This window comes from Oryzias melastigma, linkage group LG15 (genome assembly GCF_002922805.2).
Source record: "Oryzias melastigma strain HK-1 linkage group LG15, ASM292280v2, whole genome shotgun sequence".
Classification (NCBI taxonomy): Eukaryota; Metazoa; Chordata; class Actinopteri; order Beloniformes; family Adrianichthyidae; genus Oryzias; species Oryzias melastigma.
In genome coordinates this window covers 9,437,793-9,463,154 of record NC_050526.1, presented here as the reverse complement: position 1 = coordinate 9,463,154, position 25,362 = coordinate 9,437,793, and the positions used below count along the sequence as shown (strand labels likewise).

At 41.2% G+C, this 25,362-nt stretch overlaps 1 protein-coding gene across 1 annotated transcript in view; it reads left to right on the top strand.

Moving 5' to 3' along the window:
• The window catches only part of hspa12a (heat shock protein 12A), a gene marked incomplete at its 5' end in the record, with an annotated part of 82,293 nt that overhangs the window by 25,237 nt on the left and 31,694 nt on the right, over positions 1 to 25,362 (top strand). Inside the window, 3 exon segments of the mRNA XM_024296765.1 lie at positions 10,175 to 10,251; positions 14,416 to 14,543; positions 24,274 to 24,460. Coding sequence (XP_024152533.1) covers positions 10,175 to 10,251; positions 14,416 to 14,543; positions 24,274 to 24,460 — 392 coding nt within the window.

The following is a 25,362-nucleotide window of genomic DNA, read 5'->3' as shown; positions in this document are numbered from 1 at the left end:
ACCACCCTGACACCATGTGATGAGAAGGTGAGAGAATGAAGCCATCAACATGATGGTTGTTAGACAAGTTTCCTGAGCCAGTCACCACCGTTTCTGAATGAAGGTTTCTTCTGTCCAACCTGAAAGCACAACCAAGGAATAGAAATCTGCATCTGAACGTTTGGAACCCTGACTCTGAATGGTGGAGACCAAACAAAGGGTTCAGTTGAAATCCCCCATCCAACGAGCAACATGTCCAGAGGAGAAATGGTAAATGCTAAATGGCGTATACTTGTATAGCGCTTTCTACCCTCCTTCGAGGGCCCAAAGCGCTTCACAGTCACAGACCCATTCACCCATTCACACGCACATTCACACACTGGTGGTGGCTCCGCTGCCGAACACTGGCGCCAACCTCCCACCAGAGGCAATTCGGGGTTCGGTGTCTTACCCAAGGACACTTCGACACATGGGTGGGCAAGGCGGAGTCGAACCCGCTCACTTCTGATCAGGAGTCGACCGCCCTACCGCTGCACCACGACCGCCCCTTAGAAGATATTTATCTGTCACTGAGGTTGAGTCCTAATTCCCTCCCTACTTCCTAAGCCAGGGGTTCTCAGAGTTTTTGTAGCAGAGGGCCAATTAAGAGCTCGACATTATACTGGGGGCCAATTTTGGTGAAAAACAACAACTTTAATAAGCAAGTGTCACTTGTACAGTTAACAGAGCATAAGAACTAACTACTGGTGTTGTGCCAAGGTATGTTTCCCCTGCCAGAATTTATTTCCCCGCTCTCTGACAATTGTTTTATTTCGTAACACTCATATTTTGTTCCAAAAAGCGTTAAAAGAAGGTAAATGATTGCAATGTCCTTTATCTAAGGCTTTAGGCAGTTTATTGTCATATTTGATTATTTTTCCACATGTTCTACATTAAACAAACAACAACCTTTTGTGTTAAAGAATGACTAACTTAGGATAAGAAAAATGATTTAAGAAAGTGACTTTATGGAAGAATGTAACAATGAACAATTAATAAATAGTTGTTGCTTCAACAGCAAATTTTTTGGGGGCATCGATTCTGGTACGACCTGACAGAATCCGTGCCCCCTCTTGTTGTTTTAAGTAGTATATGTGGGGGAAAAAAATCAATAACCATCAATTATAATTTATTGAAGACCACAAAACTCTTCCCACGGGCCGCCATTGGCCCGCAATCCTCACTTTGAGAACCCCTGCCCTAAGCCCTAAAGCAGTGGTCCCCAACCTCCGGGCCGCAGAGCAGTACCGGTCTGTGGGTCATTTGGTACCATGCTGTCACAAACAGGCAGACAGCTGGTTCCACGTGCAGCAGGTTTATTAACGGAGTTAAAAGTCCACAGACTAAGCAGGGTCAGACAGGCAGAGGTCATACACAGGCATGGGATCATCCGAGGCGAGAGAGAAGGGGAGTCAGAGTCCAGGCGAGGGTCAGGGGCAGGCGGCAGGCAATCAGAGTAGCAGGGTCAGAGGCAGAAAGTCAGGTCCGGTAATAAACGCTCGGAGATGCAGGCAGGGTGGCACAAACAAAACTTTGCAGAGAGTGACAGTGTGGAGCCAGACTATATGCTGAGGAGGTGATGAGATGATGGGAAACAGCTGATGATGATGAGTCCAGGTGAGGGCAGGTGGTGAGCTCAAAACTCTGGTGAGCGCTCCCTCTGGTGACTGGAGATGGTAGCAGCAGATTGCTCCATGACACAGGCGCCACCTTTGAATATTTCTGTCTTGTTTATATTCTGATCTTAAAGGAAGTTTTATTTTGAAAGACTTCCGAATTCTGTTCGCAACCTCCGTCTGGATCACGTTACTTAAAGCAGATACCTACATGGCTAACTAGACTGCTGATCAATATTTTTGCCCTGAAAGATAATCTGGATTGAGTGTTGAAAAAACATTCTATGGGGGTAAATAGATTTCTTTTATGTTTCTTTTATAGAATGTTTTCAAAAAAAAGAAAACTTATACAAATCAACTACTTTATTACACTGAATCTTCATCATCTACATGAAAAATATCTACTGACATTTTTAGAATTTTTTTAAACTAAATTTCTTGTGGTGGCATTTTACTTTGAAAATAGATTTTCATAAACCGGAAGCCTATAAAGGCCAACTTCGGACCGGTCCGTGAAAATATTGTCCAATTTAAACCGGTCCGTGACCTGAAAAAGGTTGGGGACCACTGCCCTAAAGGACTATAGTCTGGGAGTATCCAGTGTCCTGGATTTAACGCTATAGACTCTTTTCACCTGACGTCACATATCGCCGAAAAGAACAGAGTCGCTTCCGGCTTGTATTGTTTAGAATGGGAAAGCTGACTGCTGAATGCCTTTATAGCAATTTTACATAAATAATAAAGGGTGACCTAACCAGTTGTAACCTAAGTGTGTACAATTTTTATTGTATAAATATCCTACCTGGTTGTATTAGTTTTCTCCTCTTAGATCATTCACAAATCAGAGTACAAATGTCAGTAATCCTGCCTCAGTGGTTGCAAAAGGAAGCAGCTGCTGCTGCTCAGCTGCTTCTTCAAACTCCTATGGATGATATTGAACGAGTCTTGGATTATTTCTCTCTGACAACCCGGTTAAATGATGGTTGCAAGTACTTCACTGAATGCTGATTGTTTGAGTTTATTCTTTTAATGTGTACTAATGCTACCGCTAGCATTTGCTTTGGCTATGAGACGTGGAGCTGCAGAAGATCTTTTCTCACCAATTTAAAGTTGCCTAAATTTTTGTTCTCACAAAATCCTTGTAAACAGAGCAAAGGTCAGACAATTCCAGTTTGTCTGACATTAAAGTCAAACTTATTACTGTAATGCAGGGGTCTCAAGCTCAAATCAGCCGGGGGCCGCTGGAGGCGGAATCTAGTTGAGGCCGGGCCGCATCAGGATTTTCACAAGAAAATCGCTGAGAAAACATTCCAATGTTCTTAAATATCTTTATTTTTAACACAAAATAATGAATAAATAATGAACGACGTGTATAGATCTTTGTCCGTGTTGATTTATATATATATATAAAAAAATAAGTTTTTAAATAGTTTATATTGAAGATTAAACTTAAGATATATTGCTAGGGGGTAGAATTAAAAAAAGTTTTTTAAACTTTTTCCTACTCCATTTCGAACTACATAATTGAGGTGTAATGTATTTATTTATAATTTATATAGAATTTTCTGTTGTTGTTTTCTTGTTTTTTTACCATGTAGATTAAAAGATGAATAAAAAAAAAAATACATTTGTACTAAATAAATAAAATAATAATAATGACCAAACAACAGATACAGACAACTGAAGAAACCACATATTGACTGACTAGAGAAAACTCATTATTTTTGTTCAGTTTCAAATGTCTGTATTAACAGATCCTCCTTCAGAGTTAGAGAAGCCCCGGTAACGAGAAAATCTTTGAAGGATTTCATTTTATGTAGATTTTTGTAGAACTCCTCATAATAAATAAATCTGACCTTCAGTGGTGAACAAAAGTGTTGGTACCCCTCAGTTAAAGAAGGACAAACCCACAATTCTCACTGAAATCACTTGAAACTTACAAAAGTAACAATAAATAAATAAAAATTGAAAATTAAACAATCAAAATCAGCCATCACTTTTGAATTGTTGATTAACATAATTATTTAAAAATGAAACAGGCCTGGACAAAAATGATGGTACCTCAATGAAAGATTGAAGACTATTTGACCAGAGTGACATGATTAACTCAGGTGTGTCCTTTAATTGACATCACAGGTGTTTTATTTATTGTTACTTTTGTAAGTTTTGAGTGATTTCAGTGAGAATTGTGGGTTTGTCCTTCTTTAACTGAGGGGTATGAACACTTTTGTCCACGTCTGTATGTGTCTTCCATTCATTGGAGGTGTGGGGTGCTCGTGCGCGTGGCGGCTGCATCAGCGCGCATGTGGGAGGGGGGGCTGCTTTCCATGGGGGTTCTATTCAAACGCGCGTAGCAGAATATCGGACTTCTATCGCGTTTACATGGACTGGAATGCGCGCCGACACAGCCGGTGTGTGAACCTTAAAAGTCACAGACACGCGCGCGCAGGTGCGAGCCAAGCTCAGGATCACATGTCTGACAGGCGGGTGCAGCGGATCGCCGCGCGGGGCGGGCTTACAGGTTTGAGGATCGGAGCTTGTGGACTTCTGGTTAGGAACAGTCAGCACGTCAAAAAACCTATTCCTCGACGTCATATGTGTCTCTCATTCATTCTGAGAGAGACATCCACAGACGGAGCTGGTAGCCCCTTCGACACGCGGCGACAGAAACACATTTTTTGACGAGCCGCGAGCAGCAAATTCCCCGCGCGGGGCACGAGAAATCACGTTTGGTGCTTCATGGCTCCTCCTCCACCCAGCTGATTGAAGGAGGGAATGAATGATAGACAGATGCACTGGACAGACCGCCGATGTCCCGCCTCCAGAGTCATATACCTCACTGTGATTGGTTCATTCAGCTCTGCACATAACAACTGTCATTCATATCAGCCTTGCGGGCCGCACGAACAGTAATCTTTCATATGAAGACGCGGGCCGCAAATCATCATCCTGCGGGCCGCAAATGGCCCGCGGGCCGCGAGTTTGAGACCCCTGCTGTAATGTTTTCTACTGCGGTCAGTGAGCTGCTGTTAGCTCAGGGGTGGTTCTAACATCACTCCTCTTTGTTTTTGATCATAAATGTGTCTGATCTATGGGAAAATAAAGGTTAAACATGATCAAATTAATTGGAAGCTGTTGCTAAAATATAAAAGTGACTATTTGCACGTAATGTTATAAAATACATTTGCCAAGAGATTTTTTTTTTTAAATTTTTACCTGGCCGCTCTTATTTTGAAAGCTTAAACTACGTGTCTCAATCGCTGCTCTGAACATTTTCACTGAACCAAACCATTCCTGTTTTTACAACAATCCCCTAAAATATCCTGTAGAACAACAAGTACTTTTAGCCTGGGAAATGATTAGAATTTGTACGAGCAATGTAGCGATGTGCGTCTTTGCTGAAAGTATTAAATGTGGCCAACATGAATTTCTATCACCTTTTCTGCTGATCGCACTTAAAATTAGAGCTGCCACAAACGATTATTTTAAAAGTCGACTAATCACCGATTATTTTTTACGATTAGTCGACTAATCGGGTCATACACAAGTGGATGTAGAACACACATCTTAAGCATAATTAGCTTTAAACTAACTAAAAACTAGATATATTCACATTAGCATTATTGTAGATAGAATGTAAGCTGAATTTGGTTGCAAAAGATGCTGGTGACAATGGCTGAAGATGCTGATAGCCTGCTAAAATATTAGTTAAAGGCCAAATTAGCCTAAAAAAAACCTAGGTTAGCCAAAACCGCTAGCATGTATCTGAAATACTAGCTAAACTCCAAAATGGCCTGAATAAAAAACAACAAAAAAGCTTAAGTTGGCCAAAAGCATGTAGCATGTAGCTGAACACAAAATAGCCTAAAAAACAAAAAAGCCAGAATTAGACAAAACGGCTAACATGTTGCTTAAATATTAGCTAAATTCCAAAATATCCTAAAAACTAAAACAAGCCGAAGTTAGATAAAAAAGCTAGCATGTAGCTAAACACAAAAATAGCCTAAAAAACGAAAAAAGCTTGAATTAGCCAAAACAGCAAACATGTTGCTTAAATATTAGCTAAATTGCGAAACAGCCTAAAACATCTTAAAAAAGCCTGTTAGCAAAAACAGCTAGCATGTAGCTAAAATTAAAACTCCAAAATAGCCTAAAAACGTAATAAATGCCAAAATAGTCCAAGAAGCTAGCATAATATCATTATAACTTTCAATTTTACTAAATTCTGACTCCATATAATATAAAATAACGACTAATCGACTATTAAATTAGTCATCGACTATTTTAATAGTCGATTAGTCGTCGATTAGTCGACTAATCGTGGCAGCCCTACTTAAAATATGTGGAAATAACATCAGTCAAAATAGAACCCGTTAGAATGATATCTACTCAAATGAAAGGTTGAAATATTTATTAAAATATCCAATATTGGAGGATATCAAACATTTGTATTTTGATTTGTGAACGATCTGAGAGAGGAAATGAAAATACAGTTTGGTGGGAGATTTCTAAAATAATTATTGTACATTTAGTATTTTGAAATTGGTAAGGTTACCTTTATTATTTATGTAAAATTGGGTCAAACAGCGTTCAGCTGTCAGCTTTGCCATTCTAAATGCCAATGCCGGAAGTAAAGATTCCCGTTTCCGGCCCTGTTGCCCTTTTGTCTGACCTCACTGTGAAAAGGGTCTATTGCGGGGGTCGGCAACCTGCGGCTCCGGAGCCGCATGCGGCTCTTCAAACGCCCCCTTGCGGCTCAGTGGCGCTTTTTCAAAAATGTTTGTAAATAATAATGAATGTTAGAAGAAACTATATTCTCGCGATTTGGGTGGGAGCAGTACCAAGCAGATAGCTGGCAGGTTTGAATCCACGCAGGCCGTGTAAATCATCTGGTGTCAACATATAACCACCATTCGTCTTACAATACAGAACCACAGAACAGCCGACACTGTGAGGAGCCTCACTCATACACACACCACTCTCACTCATGGTGCCGGTAAAACACTCAAGTCCCATAATGCAACACAAGAACAGACACTAACTCCACCCACTAACAAGGAACTATTTCTAAATTAACAGTCAGGCTGCCACAATATTTTTGTTTTAATACGATTTCTGTAGGAGGACAAACATGACACAAACATCCTTTACGTTTTCCAGTTGTTGTGAGATGAGTGTAGATGCTTCCACGCCGTCTGAGTCAGCGCACAGCAGAATTCCTGCCCGTGCGTCTGGAGCGCACGTGAGCGCACGTTGCTACGCGGGTTTTGAAGTCGGGTCACGAGCTCCACGTACAAATCGGCACGCATTGAGCGCGCTGAATCTTCAATCCGGTTCAAGATTTCCACGCACAGCGCGGGAGCTGCTTGTGGGCGGAGTCTGCTTCAAAGCACAGAAGTACCAAACGTGATCACGAAGGAGAAATGAATCATTACGGTTTGTGTCCGGTCAGGTTAATATGACTCCAAGATGAGATGAGCGCTAATGAACAGTAGAAGAAGAATAGAAGAAGAATCTCCTCCCGCCACTGCGTGCGTGACCGCGCTGCTCCGGTGTGGATACCACGTGCTGAGCGCGGCGATGTGCAAGTCTCATCCACCGGCCGCGTGCGGTGCGTGGCGGGGAGGAGATTCTCCTTCGATTGTATTTTTACTGTTCATTAGCGCTCATCTGCATCTACAACAGGGAGAACCGAAAGTAAAAGTGTTGAAAATCCCCCAAATCTTTCTGAAGACTTTTGTTTTCACAACTCTGTCCTTTTAAATGTCTGACTATAAGACTCACGCGCGCTCCAGACTTGGAGGGCAGGAATTTAGGTGTGCACGCGCTTATATTGACTCTTCATTGAAAGTGTTGATTGACGTGGCCAGTGTGGAAGCACCTTAAAGGAGCACGTTACATTTTTGTGTTTTTTTTTCAAATCCTCTAAATAAAAATGACATCAAAAATCGTATTTCTTTATACATTTCTTTAATTCCATCAAAGCAATGAAACAAACTGTAATTCATTCATATTGTAGTGATGGTCTCAGGCACGCTGTCGGTCTGGCAGCGCAAGGAATTGTGGGTTACCCATTCTTTTGCCTGTCTGACTGGAATTGGATTTAAGTTTGGGTTTTCCTCAATGTGTTTTGTTGTCTGACTGTTGAACATTTGTTGAACATTTATGATTTTGTCCTGTTATGTTTGAATTCTTCCTGCACCTGGAGTGAGAATGAGGGAGAGACTGATCAGGACCCCCTCTCGTTGTGTCATTGAGGAATATCAATATAATAGCTCAAACGTTCATTATGAGGCTACTCGGTTTTGGTCAGTTTGTTTGACACTGCAATGTCTCACCAATTGACATGAGGCCAAAAATAAAGTTTAAATGACACAAGGACACGCAGCAGGAGAAATAATCATTTATTCGACACATTCTCCATGTGTTCCTTATAGTGTAAGACTTTTATAAGTCGTTTCAATTTATGCGGCTCCAGACACATTTGCTTTTTATTGTATTGGTCCAAAGTGGCTCTTTCAACTCTTTGGGTTGCCGACCCCTGGTCTATTGGGACTCATGCTGACTACTTTTTTAAACAGCAAATGTGATATCAAGTAAAAATATGACTATTTTCAACATAGACTATCTATGTTACTGTGTTCTGATGATTAAAAAAATATATATTTTTTTGCTCATTTTTTTTAAATGACAAATTGTTCAAACGCAATGCATTGTGGTCTATATTTGCCAAACTAGTGATCATCGATGCACATTAGGGGTGTGTATTGGCAAGTGTCTGGCCATAAAATACGTATCATGAAACGCATCTCATGGTGCAATACATATCACGATACACGTCTTGCAGTACGATACATATCATACACAATATATCCAAAGACTGTACCAGAATCATTTTTCAAACATTTTTTAAAGAGTTTGATTTTGTTTTGGTCGTGGTGTGGAGCCCCAACTAGCGGTTGGTAGAAATCAAAAGTAAAACGCGGAACTTATAGATGATTAATTAATTATCGTGTTGTCAACATTAAAAATTGGTGAATGAAATATTGCGATACACGCAGACAAACATAACATTGACCTTGGTCTCCAATCCATTCAGTTAATAATATTGCCATATGAAGGTTAGGGCACCGGTAATGGACGCATCCCGAGGACCAGTGCACATCCGGTACTGCATCACATACCGCATCCTGAGGGTTGTTGACCCTTTATTTTATGAACAGCCAGCACAAAAAAAAAAAACGTCGAGTTGGGGACACATAAAACGCCAGTAAGTGACGCGGAGGGGTCCTTACCAAACGTTGATATGTGGTGACGTGGAGATGAGATTGTGATGTTTCAGCTGTTGTCAGGAGCCTTGTGGAGTGATATGTACTACTGTATTCCTCCACTATTTGTAAATGAGTTGAATTAATTTGGATTCAGCAGTTTGCTTTGCTTGATTCGCCTTCCCAGACCACAGGGCTAAGTGGGTCCCATATGGTTTGATAGTGGGCAGAAAATGTGAGGAGCTCAATAGCTCGCTATAGCAGAGCTTGAAAGCATGCTGCAGTGGAGGTCGCTAGAATGCTATAATGGAGCTGGCTACATTGCTACAGTGGAACTCGCTAGCTTGCTACAGTGGAGCTTGCTAGCTCAATACAGTGGAGCTCTCTAGAATGTTACAGCAGAGCTTTCTAGCTTGCTATAGCAGAGCTCGCTAGCTCGCTAAAGCAGAGCTCGGTAGCTCGCTACAGCAGAGCTTGCTAGCTCAAAACAGCAGAGCTTTCTAGCTCAATACAACGGAGCTCGCGAGAATGCCACAGTGGAGGTCGCTAGCTTGCTATAGTGGAGCTTGCAAGCTCGCCACAGCGGAGCTTGCTAGCTTACTACAGTGGAGCTTGCAAACTCACAACACCGGAACTTGCTAGCTTACTACAGTGGAGCTCACTAGCTCACTACAGCAGAGTTTGCTTGCTCAATACAGCGGAGTTCGCTGGCACGCTACACTGGCACTCGCAAGCTCACTACAGCTGAGCTTGCTAGCTCAGTACAGTGGAGCTCGCTAGAGTGCTACCGCTGAGCTAGCAGGCTCACTACAGCGGAACTTGCTAACTCCATACAGTGGAGCTTGCTAGAATACTACAGCTGAGCTCACTTCAATGCTACAGTGGAGTTTGCTAGCATGCTACAGTGGAGCTCGCTAGGATGCTACAGAGAGGTTTGCTAGCTCGCTAAAGAAGAGCTTGATAGCATGCTACAGCGGACCTCGCTAGCTTGCTAGAGAAGAGCTCACTAGCAAACTACAGTGGAGCTCACTAGCTTGCCACTTGTCCTTGCTGGCTGGGTTTTATTACAAATAACTACGTTCCTTTTTAAAATTAAAGCAATTTGTTTCTCTTTACCCAAAGAGCCACAATGGAGGGGTAAGAGAGGTACATGTGACTCCGGAGCCTCAAGTTACAAACCCCTGCTTTAGTGGAAGTTTATATTCCTGATCTTATTGTCCTGGAAAACCCTCTTTTTCCGTTTGACTCACAAATGTTTGTCATCCTCTACAGATGCAATGGCGAATCCTTCTCCTGCAAAGAGCATCGGTGACCCTGGCATCACCCCCCTGTCTCCATCTCACATTCAGGTGACTTTTATATTTCTGTTGTTGTTTTTGTACACCAGTGCTTAAGCAGTCTGTATTCTCAATTCAATATCAGTTAATTCTCCAGTGGTGTGTGAGGATCTGCTTGGTTTGTTGGTGCAGGAGGAACTTAGGTTCTTTTGTTCTTTGGAAACACTGCGGTCTGTTCATTACTGCGTTCCTTTTGGCTCTTCATCATTGCAGCTGTTGTGTAATAGTGTAAAAAAACAACAGTGGGAAGGAAAAAGAAACAAACACTGGTTCAACTTACAAAAAAAGAAGAAAGAGTCTTTGAGTCAACCATTGCTGGTAAATGTATTCTGCAACTTTGATAAATGAGCATGTAAAACACTCATTCTAAGAAACAGTCAGCCCCTCCTGTTTAATCAAAAGTATGTTTTGATCATTTCAGAAGATGATTGCAAAAGAACTTCTAAAGCATAGTTACAAACTTGTCACTATGTCCAGCAGCTCTGGTGCTGTTAAATGGTTTGTAGAACAGCTGCATACATGCTTAGAGGCCAGATGAATGCATTCATGCATCTGTGCATGAAACGAGCTGCAGATCTAGTGATATGGAAACAAGTCTGAAGCATTAATAACATTTTCTCCTCAAGACTTTTAGGCTGCTCGACTCCTTCAAAACCCACTCCGATAAAAATTGATAGAAATTGATAACCAGCTAAAATATTAGCTAAATGCCAAATTGGTCTAAAAAAACAAACTAAGAGAAAAACTGGAAAATGGAAAAAAGCCTGCATTAGCCAAAACAGCTAGCATGTAGCTAAAATAATAGCTATGCTCCAAAATAGCCTAAAAAAATCCTAGTAAATGCCAAAATAGTCCAAAAAGCTAGCATAATACCCATTTTTAAAACTTAAAAACCATAACTTTTTAACATAATTATGAACTAGATATATTGCATTACCTGTAATAATGCTTGTGGGAATGCTATTGACCTTATTCCTGGGGCTTCTCATGTAAAATGGATTATGGATGCAACTTCCGGCTTATCAACTGGAAGATACACGGCGCTATTTGTTTCCACTGAAAATTGGCGATTTTGTTAACTTTAGCGGTGCATACAAACTTTAAAAGTGTGTTTTACTTATTCCCTCAAAGTTTTAAAAAATGTCTTTGCGCAGTTCAGGCGCATGTTTTGCAGCTCGTGGTTGTACTAACAACCAAACTAAATTAAATTTGTGGAGCGTTTTGTGGGACATGGGCTGCTGACGAAGAGGGATTGCAGCTGCCCTCCTCGGTACAGATTTTACCGTCTACCGGGCGAGGATGAAGTCAGAAGGATGTGGCGGAGAATTTTAAATCTCTCATTTTGTGGATAAAGTACACACGGAGGAAAATCCGTATCCAACATTATGGTCGGGTTACTCCAGAACACCAGAGAAGAAGAGATGGCGGGTACTGCAAAGACCTGACAGCAGCGGTTTAGCTAGTTTCATATTCGACATTCGTCACACATTCAGCGATGAACGGCGATATTTCTCAAACGCCTTTGCTAAAAAATACCAAAAATGTTTTACTGACAGATGATAAAACAATCAATGTTTCACATGACTCGTTTTATTTATTCACGATCCACGTAACGAGCAGACCACCGCAAACGCCGCTGCAATGTGAGCGGAGCCGGAGCGCTTTGCCCGAGCTGCTAATGTAGGAATGTAAAATGTTGATTGTTTTATTATCTCTCAGGAAAAACATTTCTTTTTTTTTTTTTTTTTTAGCAAAGGCGATTGAGAAACATTGCCGTTCATTACTGAATGAGTGACGAATGTCTAATATAAAACTAGCTTACGCTGGGGTCACGCCGCGTTCCACGCCGCGAAGCAGCGCGGAACAGAGTCCGCTTCCATTCGTCGCCTATGTTAACCTATGGTGTCTTTCAGACCAGGCGCGGAGCGGAGCTGTGCGGAGCGGAGCGGCACGGAGGGTCCGCGTGGTGCAGCAGAACGTTTCGGCGTCTGGTCTATTTTTTGCGAGTGCTCCGCCTCAATACTGGCAGGAAGTTGCATCAAAATACACGAGAAAATCTTGTTTAATGTCAAAATAAAACCAGTTTTTCGAAACAAAACACTGCGATTAACTAATGTGATCAGTGTTTTCACACAATAAATATATACAATATATAATTATTTTATAAATAAAATAAACACACAATCGCCATACGCACACGTATGAACAAGAGAGAGACAGAGGAGCGGTTCTTCTTGGAAGAAACATCAGGTAATATTTTTAGTTTATTAATTTACCGACGGAAACACGTGTTAGCGCGTGCGTGCACACAGACACACAACAAAACAGACACACGCGCACAAACAGATCAATGACGTGGGCCGACTGCAGAGTTGGGGGGCGGGGTCTGTGTCAACAGGGTCAGAGACCATCGCTTTTTAGCAGAAACACGGGGTGATATCTTGGTTATTGACTTATTACCCATGATGGCAAAAAAAAAAAAGCAATAGCTCTAGCAGAAGTGCCTGTCGACCGTCGCGGAAAAATTTGCGTCTGGTGTGACCTGGAGAGCGGAGCGGACTCCGCGCGCACTCCGCTCTGCGCCGCTTTGCCGTCCAGTGTGACCCCGGCGTTAACCGCGCTGCTGACAGCAGTGTCACAAGAGCAGAAAAGATATTCCGTGTGTAATTGCTGCATCTCCTGGTATCAGCTATTCAAAAATTACCTGTTTAAACCATAGCTGACTTTGTCAAAACATGAAACGGGCTAAAGCTCCACCGCGATGCATCCCTTATCGCAGCATGTAAACACTAGCACGTGAAGAGATAACGTTACAATTGATCAGCACTGCGTCCTAACTCTGGCAGAAATAGGCATAAATGAAGAATTATGATGTGAACTTTTAGCACAAATAGGCATAAATAAAGAATTATGAGGTGAACTTTTAGCACAAATAGGCATAAATAAAGAATTATGAGGTGAACTTTTAAGATTGTTCATAGCTTCACCACCTGCCGCAGCTGAATTGAGAAAGTAGCTAAAAGCAGTAGCTAAAAATGCTACTAAATGTTATGTTTTTTAAGGTCATCCTCCAATCCCTCAATTTTAGCAGCACCGGACTTGTTAGGTCGCCTCTTTTAAGACATGACAGCTGATTTTTCCACATTTATATGTAGTTATAGATCCAAATCAAAAGGAATTGCGCTGTCGGCTCCACAGTTGTAACGTAAATACATGCGAGTTCCGGCGTCTACCGGAAGTTTCACCCATAATTCACGCAAAGGCTCATGGGGGCTAGGAATAAGGGCTAAATTTGGTTGCTGAAGATGCTAGTGCTGATAGCTAAAGATACTGAGATTGATGGTTAAAAACGCTGAAGTTGAAAGCCAGCTAAAATATTAGCTAAATGCCACATTAGCCTAAAAAACAAACTAAGAAGATAACTTGGGTCAACTAACATAACTGAAAAGTTATCAAGCCTCCAAAACAGCCTAAAAATGGGGAAAAAAGCCTATATCAGCCAAAACAGCTATCATTTATCTAACATTTCAGCTAAACTCCAAAATAGCCTAAAAAATCTCAGTAGATACCAAAATAGTCCAAAAAGCTAGCAGAATGCCAATTTTTAAACTTTTAAAACGGCAGGAATATTATTCCAGAATAAATAAATGTAAACATTAAATGACTATCAATATTTTACTCTCCATAAAAATATATTTTGTCAAAAATATACAAGTTAGAAATGAGCTCAAGATAACATCGGGCCATTAATAATAACAAAATAAAATGACCTGGAGGGCCAGATAGAATTACCCGGCGGGCCGGATCCGGCCGTCCAGGTCTTGACTTTGACACATGACGTAAACAGATGGGTGATGGGAAGTGGAGGCGGGGTTGTTCCTTGCCAACAGTCCCACCCACATCTCAGGTGAATTTTTTTATAATCTCCTGCCACTGCAGAAACTATGTCCTAGAAAACGACAGATGTTTAGTTATTTTTGCTAAAAACAACATAATTATAAAGAAAAGACTTCTGTAAATTATTTGAACATGGATTAAAAATGTAATTGTCCTTTAAATTACATCAAGTGTCTTTTGGGTGAGTTTCAAAGCTGACATGTTTCAGGATTGACTCTTCCAGTGATGTGTGCTTCTGCTGTTAATGCCGGCTGGTCTCTTGTGTTGACATGTGTGCAGCAGAACGATTCGGACCAGGTGCAGTCAGGGCCGTCCTTTGTGGTGGTGGTGGCCATTGACTTCGGCACAACATCCAGCGGATATGCTTACGCCTTCACCAAGGAGCCCGAGTGCATTCACACCATGAGGTAGGCCCGCCCACTAATGCAGGAGGAAGTGTGGGGGAGGGCTCTGCACTATATCACCATGCTGACGTCGGCCTGCTTTGAAGGCTGCTTAACAGCTGCTGAGCTTATGGATCACAGAGTTAAGAAAAGTATCCAAAGAAGTAAAAAAAAGAGACTTTTAAAATCCTGTTTGTGTTATTTATTTTTTTAAAAAGTCATTTTTTTGTCAGAAGTCAACATTAAAAACAACAAAATCCAGGGTTGCTACATATCCTTAAAGAGTTAAAATATTTTAGATAAACTAAAATAGGGCTGTCATAAATCTGGGTTTTGCCTGTAATAAAATTCTCAACAAATTAGGAAATAAACACAAGTGTGTTAAAATATGAACAATTTACAGTGCAGTCTAAATTATTATGAAAATTATGTTTAGGTGTCAAAGAGTTAAAATTATTTGTTTTTTTTAATCAAACTTATGGATGATTTTGTGTCTCAGGGACACCTGTGATCATTAGTTTTCTAGGTGAGTTCCTTTAAATGAAAAGCTACTAAAGAAGGACGTTCCACATTATTAGGCAGACCAACATTTTCAAGCAATATGGGAAAGAAAATGATCTCTGCTGCTGAGAAGCAGGAAATAGTTAAATGTCTTGAAAAAGCTATGAAATGACCTTGGATATTTTACAAAAGGCATCAGGGTCTTGAATATTAGCCCTAACCCTAGTCCTGGCTCCAGAGTGGGGCCCCGGGTGACGCTGACCTGGATGAGAAAACAAAAGTGAATATTGCTGTTGCTGACATTGTGAACCGCTCTTAGTCTGGCCCGTCACTTAGGACCCGCTGTCTACCATTGATGACCCACCAGGGCCAACAACCGCAGACAGCTCCTAGGATCACTCGGGCACGCAAACCCCTCCACCACGTTAAGGTGGCGGTTTACGGAGGGGGGGTGTGTGTTTGTGTGTGTTGTGTGTGTGTTTGTGTGTGTTGTGAGTTTGTGTTTCTGGGCGTGTATTTGTGTGTTGTTTTTTTTTTTGTTTTTTTTTTATTTTATTTTATTTTTTTTATTTTTTATTTTTTTATCTCAAATATCAAATATAAAACGGGAGGGGGGTAGCTTTTTCTTGACATCTTGAAAGAGATAGTCTTTCAACCGCCCTCCTCCCCCAACTCTAATCTCTAAGCATTTCTAAATTAAAACTGCATACAAATTAAAATTAAAATGACTTCTAAATAAATAAAAACAATAGTATTAAGAAATAAACACAAAACCTAGCTTAGACTTTAAAGAGGTATTGTGAAAAGTTACATTAAATAAAATAATACAATAGAAGTTACACATTTACAAAAAACACAGAACAAAAATAGAAGAGAAAGAAAACCCTCACTATTTTTTGCCTATAGAACAATAATAAATGTTTTACACTTTAACACGAGAACTTTGTCTACAGTCTTGACATCCATTAGACGATTGAAACTCCTAAACCGTTTGCACAATCAGGACGCCGTTATGCAGCATTTTACGTTAGCATAACAGCGCTAAACAGCTTTTCTCTGCTGTGGTCAGGGGTCCAGTTAGTGTTTTTTTCTTGACTTTCTAAATAGGTTCAGGAACCTCTGACCAGCAGTCTTCTTCTTAGGCTTCTCCTTCATCTCATTGACCTGCTGTTGTACTTCATCAAGTTGGACCATCAAAGCGTCTTTCATATCACTGATGATAGTCTCTTTCTCCTGGACAACTTCCCTTAGATGAGTTATTTTATGTGAGAGGCTGGACTTTTCTGTGGCCCTCTGCTGCTTCTGGTCTTCTTGTTCTTCCTGAACTTTGGCCGAAGCAGCTTTTAATTTGTTGGACTTTTCTACCTCCAGGTCAAAGCTGATCTTGGTGGGATTTGTATGGATGCTCTCGTTTTTAACATTTTCCTCCATATGTTGTAATTTTAATCCCAGGTCCAAGTTTGTCTTGACTAAGGCCTTTTTGGCCTGCTCAAGCTGTTGCTCCTGTTGGTCCACCTTTTCCTTCGAGATGACCTCCAGATTGGTTATGATCGCGTCTTTTCCTTTGAGAATTTCTTTGAGTTTCCCAATCTGGTTTTCGGCGCTGGAAAATAGTTTCTCAAAGCTCTCTTCAGCTTTGTGAGACGCAGCAACCCTTTCCTCATGAACTTTTCTTAATATAGCCATCTCTTGTTGAAGGGAGGTGTTTCTCCTCTGCCATTCCTCTCTTTCTTTGGTCAGCTGATTTTGTGTGTTTGTTAATACCAGCTGATGATTCAGACATTGGCTCTTCTGCATTTCTACTGTCTTCTTTTCTTTTTGTAATTGTTGTCTTAAGATGACAACAGAAGTGTTTATGCAGTCAGTTTCAGTCTTCTGGTGGGCTAAGCGTTTCTCTGCGTCATTGGCTCTGGCCGTCTCTTGTTTGAGGGATGTTTCCAGCTGAGATATTTTGCTGGTGAGGTCCAGATGTTGCTGTTGCTGTTCTAGAGAGGTCTTTAGCTGAGTGATTTCTTGGATCAAGGAAGAATTTGTTGTCTCCAACTCTTTCTTTTCTTTTTCCAGTTGATTTACATTCTCAGCTAAGACTTCTTTTTCCTTCAGAGCCTCTTTTAACTGAGAGATTTCCTGTAAGAAAGAGGAATTTTCTTCCTCAAGTTGCTTCTTTTCTTCTTTGAGCTTTCTGAAACAGGTCTTACGCTTTAAGTAAAGTATTCGCTCATGGCCAATCCTTTCCATAAAGTGATCAACTGTCAGGTCAGCATCCTCCAGGTCCTCATCTTTCCAACGGAGACGCTTCTTCAGGTGCCGAAGTTCATCTTTCAGAACAGAGATCTCCTCTTTGAGTGCTTCATTTTCCACTGAGGTGGAAGTCGGCCCTGAAGCAGGGACAGAACCCGGCTTCCCTGGAAAGTTTGAAGCGTTGCGAAGGGTGACCATTTGAGCAAAACTTACAGATTTTTTGGCTGGAGTCTGCATTTTCCGCAAGATTGAAACTTTGGGTTTGTCCTGCGTCTGCTCTTTTTGTGGTTGACTTTTTGGAGTCTCAGAAGAGTCCTCATCGTCACTGAACTCCTCGGGGTAGTCACTCCAGGCCTTCCAGCCTTCCGGTTTGGGGGATCCTGTCCACGGGTCCAATACAAGTGTCATTCTGGCTTCTGATCACAAAGAGACTATAATGGTTCTTTGTAAGGTTAATCTTGAGCTGCAGTCTTTTTCTTTGATTGCTGTACGGTCTGTGTGAAACTGCCTCAGTACAAGAATTTTTGTGTCTACGAATAATGATATAAAATGATGTCATATGACATCATGTGATATCACACTGTTTTATCACTGGTGGTGTGACATGAAATGATGCAATCATTGACCAGTGAGGTCATGGATACATCATAGTGTGACATCACACTATGATGTAACCATGACCTCACTGTTGGTGTGACATATTGAAATGATGCAATCAGTAAAGTCAGCATGGAATCCTGTTGGGCTTTGAAGATCCTCCATCAAACTCTGCAGCTCCTGCTGTGATCTTTCTCTCTAAATCTGAGAACTCTTTTTGAGTTCAGTAAAAGTTTCAAGTACGAATCAAAGAAAAGCGTAACAAACTGCTGTCTCACTACACAAAACTGATTCCACTATTGAACAACAACACAACAATAGAAAATCCTGTCAAAACTTCCTGTTCAATTTAAAGACAAAATGTGAAATGATCACATTCATCACTAAGTCTCACAGACCTGAATTCCAGCTCTAAGAGATACATCCAGATACATCATTATGAAGATTGTTATTGTCAGGAGTCAGAGCTCGGACCCCCTCCAGAAGTCTCCAGAGTTCTAACTCACCTGACACCAATCTGACAATCACCTACCTGCTTCTTAAGCAGCACACAGAGCCTCACTCTGTGCAAAGTATTGTTTGTGCCACCCTGCCTGCATTACTGAGCGTTTCATTCTGGACCCGATCTTTTGTTTCTGACCCTGCTTCATCTGTTTGCCTGACGCCTGGACTCTGACTACTCCACTCTCTTCTTGTATGACCCCGTGCTCGTGATTGACTTCTGCCAGTCTGAATCTGCTTTTTGTGGACTTTCAGCTGTGCTTAGTTCCTGTCTGAACTAATAAACCTGTTTATTTAACCTATTTAAATAGACTGAATTTGCTGCAATTGCACATTTTGTAAAAACTAACTCTGCACGTGAAAGTCTCCTCCCACTGCAATAACAGCTGCAACAAACATCAAAGAACAATTGAAAACTCATTAAACTTGAGAATAGGCATTTTTATTGACAGTAAATCCAGTTTATTTAAAGATGAACTCTAGTCCCGCTCGATCAGCGGGAGATTTCCTTCAAAATCCTGCATGTCATGACCATCATCTGTGTTCTCAGCCGAGACAGATCAGAGCGCTGCACTAAGCTAGAGAGGGATGCGTCCAAGACGCTTCTCTTTGTGCGCTTACAATTTCTGGGGCTTGATGAGGGCAATAAACACTATTTTTTTAGGGTCCTGAAACCTGTTTTCAATTAGCTTTGAACAGTGAAGAGGCAAAGCACAAACTTGAAACACAGAACACAAAAACATCACTAAAATGAAACCAAGGCAACAAAACTAAAAACTCGGATCTGCTATACATCTAAGTAGTCACAGATGAAGCCTCTGTCTGATGTCAGCAACACCCAGAGTTCAGACACACTGTTGTACTGGGAGATTTTTTAGATTTAGCATGCTGAGAGTGCTCTGATCTTCGTCTGCAGCAGATAAGAAATTCACAGACCTTCTCAACCTCAATTAAATAAGAAAAAGCAATTTCCCTTGCAGCAGTTCCTCCTGGCACAGGTCATTAACTTTAGCAGAAGCACAGTCAGATCTACAGAAGGTTTGACGGAGACATTTCTGACCACAGCAGAAGTCCTCCTTCAATCCCAGCATGCACACACTCTGCTGGTGTGAGCACAGCAGTCCAGAGAGACGTGTCCTATAATCGATGTAAGTCTAGGAGATGGAAGCTACATCACCCTCCTCCAACCCAAGATTCCTCCATGAAGCTGCAGAACTTGCATTCATTATTGATGATCTGGTGTGAGTCAGGAAGTGTGTGTTCATTGCTCTTTTGGGGAAATGTCAGGCCATTTCCTAGCAGGCTAAAGCGGGACTGTTTCAAAGGAAACGTATCTCTGTTCTTGTTGTTGTTTCACGCCCACATTCATAATATGGTCATATTGTTTTGTTCACTTTGAGCCAGGAACACAAATGCACCACTTTAGAGCCCATGATTTTTTCCTTTACTGTGGACAAAAATTAAGCATTGAGCAGAACAGGAAGTCACAGTAACATAAACATTGTTTATAGCTACAGAATTGTATATATTGATGACTCCTCACTATTTCTAATATGTCAAATGAGCTTAAAGGACTAGTAATGGGCTGGGACAAAGCTAAAATAAGTATCCAGATATATTCCATATGTTCTAATGTATCAAAAATAACAAATAATTACCTTTGACAAACGCAGGTTTTTGTAAAATTTGACAAAATCAACGACAAATCACACTCTCATTTCGCCCTGCTTCAGAAACGGCTCGATTTGGGTCACGTGACGCGTTGACGTCATGTGGGTGAGACAGCGCCAGCAGCAGAATGCAGGTGGACCCAGGGTGTCTGCAGATACATGTATGTGTGTGCGCTGCGGCAAAGTTGAATTCTATAAACATTGATGTTATGGTCCGATGGAGTATTAGGGCCACCAAAAAAAAAAACTAAATTAAAACTATGATTTCTAAAGTCGTAAATTTACGAGATTTACAATCGAAATGAGCCTATTGTGAATGAACACTGTGAGCAGAATCAGACCGACTAAACTGTGAAAAGCTTCTGATTTCAACAGGTAAACTGAATGTTTAAAACATTGCACATGTTTGGAAGTTTCTTTGTTTGATTTGCAGTTTATTAATCATTGATGGTGGCTTGGCTTGCAGGATCTCTGCAGATGATGATGATTTGATTTTGAGTCGCCGTAAGGTTCAGAATTTGTTTGTTTTTAAAACCGATCTGTAAATAAAGCTTCACGAGATGCTCCACGTCTTCCAGCTTCGAGCATGGCTCTGATAAACTGACAGCTTTCGTTTTCATGGGCATTCTCAGCGTCACTGTCAGTGTCATTGCCAGATTGTGAGCTCTTATTTTACGCGCTGCCGGCTCAAATTGATAGAGCTTTACAGTCATCAAACCACAAACACCCGGCGCCTCTGAATCAGCGTCACTTTCAGAACAAATGTTTCCACAATCTGAGTCTGAAGACAGAATTGTGGACCTTGAAATATCGCCGCTATCGCTAGCTCCGACACACAAAGGAGAAGCCATCTTGCTATGTTTACCCTGGTTACATCACACGCACCACGTGACCAAAACGGAGCTTTTTACCCGGAAGAGACAGGTTTGCCAAATTTGGCTGCAAAAATCCTGTTTTATTTCAATATTTCTTGCTCAAAACACGCCCAAACATTTGGAAATGGTAAATATAAGGCGAAATACAGTTAACACCGAAAAGGACCCACAACCCCATTACTAGTCCTTTAACAGACTCCTGAGAACTGACCTCAATTTACTCAGGAACTCGCTGACAGAGCCAAGGGACATAGGAGTTTGAAATAGAATTTAATGACCAGCTTGAATCTTCTGGATGCATCTAGAACACGTGAGTCAAAATCAAGGCCCGGGGGCCGGATCCGGCCCTCCAGACCATTTTATTTTAGTGTTATTAATGGCCCGATGTTATGTTGTGCTTATTTCTAACTTGTAGAATTTTGACAAAATATATTTTTATGGGGAGTAAAATATTGAAAGTTATTTAAGGTTTAAGTTGATTTATTCTGGAATAATATTCCTGCCTTTTTATTATTCATAATCATGTTAAAAAGTGACAGTTTTAGAGTTTTAAAAATTGGCATTTTGCTAGCTTTTTTGGATTGACATTTACTAAGGGTTTTTGGGTGTTTTGGAGTTTAGCTAATATTTCAGCTACATGCTAGCTATTTTGGCTAATTTGGCATTTAGCTATTATAGCTAATATTTTAGGTGTTTAAGCTATCAGCTTTAGTGTTTTCTGCTATTAGTTTCAGTGATTCCAGCTATAAGCTTAGGCATTTTCATATATCAGCTTTTGCGTTTTTAGCTATCAATTTAAGCATTTTCATCTGTTAGCATCTTCTGTGGTCAGTTTTAGCTTATCGCAGTCACACTAGCATTATCACAGGTAATGCTATAAATCTTGTTCATAATTATGTTAAAAAGTTACAGTTTTAAAGTTATAAAAATGAAATTTTAGAGTTTTCAATAAATGTTTATCCTGTTCGGCCGTGATCTAATGTTTTTTAGATTTTGTTCCCCTTGTGCGATTGAGTTTGACACCCCTGATCTAGAGGCTCACTGTAGATCAGGGGTCTCAGGGGTCTCATCATCATCCCGCGGGCCATCTGCGGCCCGCAGGATGATGATTTGCGGCCCGCGTCTTCATATGAAAGATTACTGTTAGTGCGACCAGCAAGGCTGATATGAATGCCAGTTGTTGTGTGCAGAGCTGAATGAACCAATCACAGTGAGGCATCGGCGGGCTGTCCAGTGCCTCTGTCCATCATTCATTCCTTCCTCCAATCAGCTGGGCGGAAGAGGAGCCATGAAGCACCAAACGCGATTTGCGTGACAAATTTGCGCTGGGAATTTGCTGCTCGCGGCTCGTCAAAAAATGTGTTTCTGTCGCTGCGCCGCGTGTCGAAGGGGCTACCAGCTCCGTCTGTGGATGTCTCTCTTAGAATGAATGGGAGACATATATGATGTCGAGGAATACGTTTTTTGACGTGCTGACTGTACCTATTGAATCAGAGCTCCACGAGGTCCGAGCCTCAAACCTGTAGCCCGCCCCGCGCGGCGATCCGCTGCTCCCGCCTGTCAAACATGTGATCCTGAGCTTGGCTCGCACCTGCGTGGGCGTGTCGATGGATTTTAAGGTTCACACACCGGCTGTGTCGGCGTGCATTCCAGTCCATGTAAACGCGATAGAAGTCCGGTATTCTGCTACGCGCGTTTGCATAGAGCCCCCATGGAAAGCAGCCCCTGAATGTGCACTGATGCAGCCGGCTCACGTGCAAGCAACCCACACATCCAATGAATGGAAGACACATAGATCAGATTTAATCACTGTGAGGAGTTCAACAAAAATCTACATAAAATGAAATCTTTAAAATATTTTCTCGGTATGGGGGCTTCTCTCTCACTCTGAAGGAGGATCTGTTAATATAGACAATTGAAACTGAATAAAAATAATGAGTTTTCTCTAGTCAGTCAGTCAATAATGGAATAAGCTCCCAGCTCATGTCAGAGAGGCCAGCACAGTTTCTACCTTCAAAACTAGCCTTAAAACATTCCTCTTTGGACAGGCGTTCTGCCAGGCTAGCTAGTAATCAGAGAATATTCCCTCTCATGTGGTCCTTATGAGGCTAGATTAATAAATTAATATTGATGCGTTTAAATATAAATTTAGATTTTCCATCAGTGTTATTTTTCAGATCAGCTCTGGGGTTCTGTTCTCTATTCTCATCTACTTCTCCTCTCTTCTATTCTTTATTATTTATTTAGTTCTACATGCTTTTGTTGGTGCAGTTCCATTCACATGTTGTTCTTCTTTCCCACTCTCCTCTGGGGAGCGGGAGAGATTTCAGATGCCCGGTGGATCGCCCACGCTCCCACTCTTGGCCGTGGACCACGCCCCCGACACCATCCTGCATCTCTGAGTGAGAGTGATTCCTGCTGGGTCATCTCCCTCCTGGTCGTGGACTGCACTTCTGCTTCATCTTGACTATGGACTTCATCATCACTCATCCCTCAGCTTTATCTGAATGAACTCTTAGATTCGTAGTTGTAGAAGCTAATTTTTCTTTAACTGTTCTGGTATCGCCTGTCCGTCCTGGGATAGGATCTCTCCCTCATGTGGGAATCCCTAAGGTTTCTTCTTTTTTCCTGACTCAGGTTTTTTTAGGAGTTTTTCCTTACCGGGAGGGAGGGTCTAAGGGCAGGGATAACCAGTTTATGTAGTCTGTTTAGTTTTTAACAATTGTTTATATTTTGAAGCCCAATGAGGCAAATCTCTTTGTGATTTTGGGCTATATAAATAAAATTGAATTGAATTGAATTGAATATGTAGTTTCTTCAGTTGCCTGTATCTGCTGTATGGTCATTATTATTATTTTATTAATTTATTACTAATTTATTTGTTTTTTTTTATTCATCTTTTAACGTGCATGGTAAAAAAAAGAAAACAACAACAGAAAGTTCTATATAAATCATAAAAAAAACATTACACCTCAATTATGTAGTTCGAAATGGAGTAGGAAGAAGTTTAAAAAACTTTTTTTAATCCTACCCCCTAGCAATATATCTTAAGTTTAATCTTCAATATAAACTATTTCAGAAACAGACATAATTTTTATACATATAAATCAACACACACAAAGATCTATACACATCGTTCATTATTTATTCATTATTTTGTGTTAAAAATAAATATATTTGAGAACACTGTAATATCTTATCAGGGTTTTTCTTGTGAAAATCCTGATGCGGCCCAGCCTCACCTAGACTCCGCCTCCAGCGGCCCCCGGCTGAATTGGGTTTGAGACCCCTGCTGTAAAGCAAACACAGGCACAACAAGCAGCTTTAGATAGATTCAACATCTGCTGACGGTTGATTGTGTGTTTCTAGGCGCTGGGAGGGTGGAGACCCCGGCGTGTCCAATCAGAAGACTCCGACCACCATCCTGCTGACTCCTGACAGGAAGTTCCACAGCTTTGGATATGCTGCGCGTGATTTCTACCACGATCTGGACCCGAGCGAGTCCAAACAGTGGCTGTACCTGGAAAAATTTAAAATGAAGCTCCACACCACTCCGGTAAGCATCCACGATGTTCATGAGGATCACACGGCGACGTATTATATACCTTAAACGGTGCAGTGTACCGCCAACTAGAGGTCGGGGTTTATGTGTAAAACAAAAGTAACAACTGAACTAAATGTTTTCTTTTGAATAACTAATTAAATATCGTCCCTACAGTATTACAAGTATCTTTAAATGAATTATCGCGATATTCATTGTATCCATTTTTTTCACATCCCTACCTAAGATCCACCAATCAAAGGTGAACCACTTTACCTCTGTACCGCGTAGTTATAACACTCCTCTTCTATTTGACTGATGCTGCATCAGCTCAGACCCTCCGCTTCCTCCTTCCTGATGCTGCAGCTGCTCAGACCCTCCTCTTCCTCATCACTGACGCTGCAGCAGCTCAGACCCTCGTCTTCCTCCTTCCTGAGGCTGCAGCAGCCCGCTGACTCATTGTTTTGGGAGATGTTTCTGCTGACATCCTGTTTTACCAGACCTGCAGTGTTTACACAGAGGGAACCTGGTCTCCTGCAGAGCGTTGGATGAAGATGCATCATCTTTGCTGCCATGGATGGAAAAACGATTCTGTTCGTTCTGCAGCAAACTGAATTCACTTAAATGTCCTTTAGAATGCTGCCATTGCACTCACTGTTTTTGCTTTCAAGAAGAAATTAGATAATAAATAATTCATGATTAATAATTACAATTATTAGCTTAAAAGAAAATGTGTGGTCATGAATACAAAGTCCAAAGACTTTTTCTTGTAAAGAGGATGTTGCTGTGGAAGCCTCAGAGACTGTGTGACTGTATACACATGTTCATAACAGCAGATTCTGTCATTTTTTACCATGTTTTTAATCACAGAATAGTCAAAGTGATCATATTTTGCTCTGTAGTGACTCAACATGCAG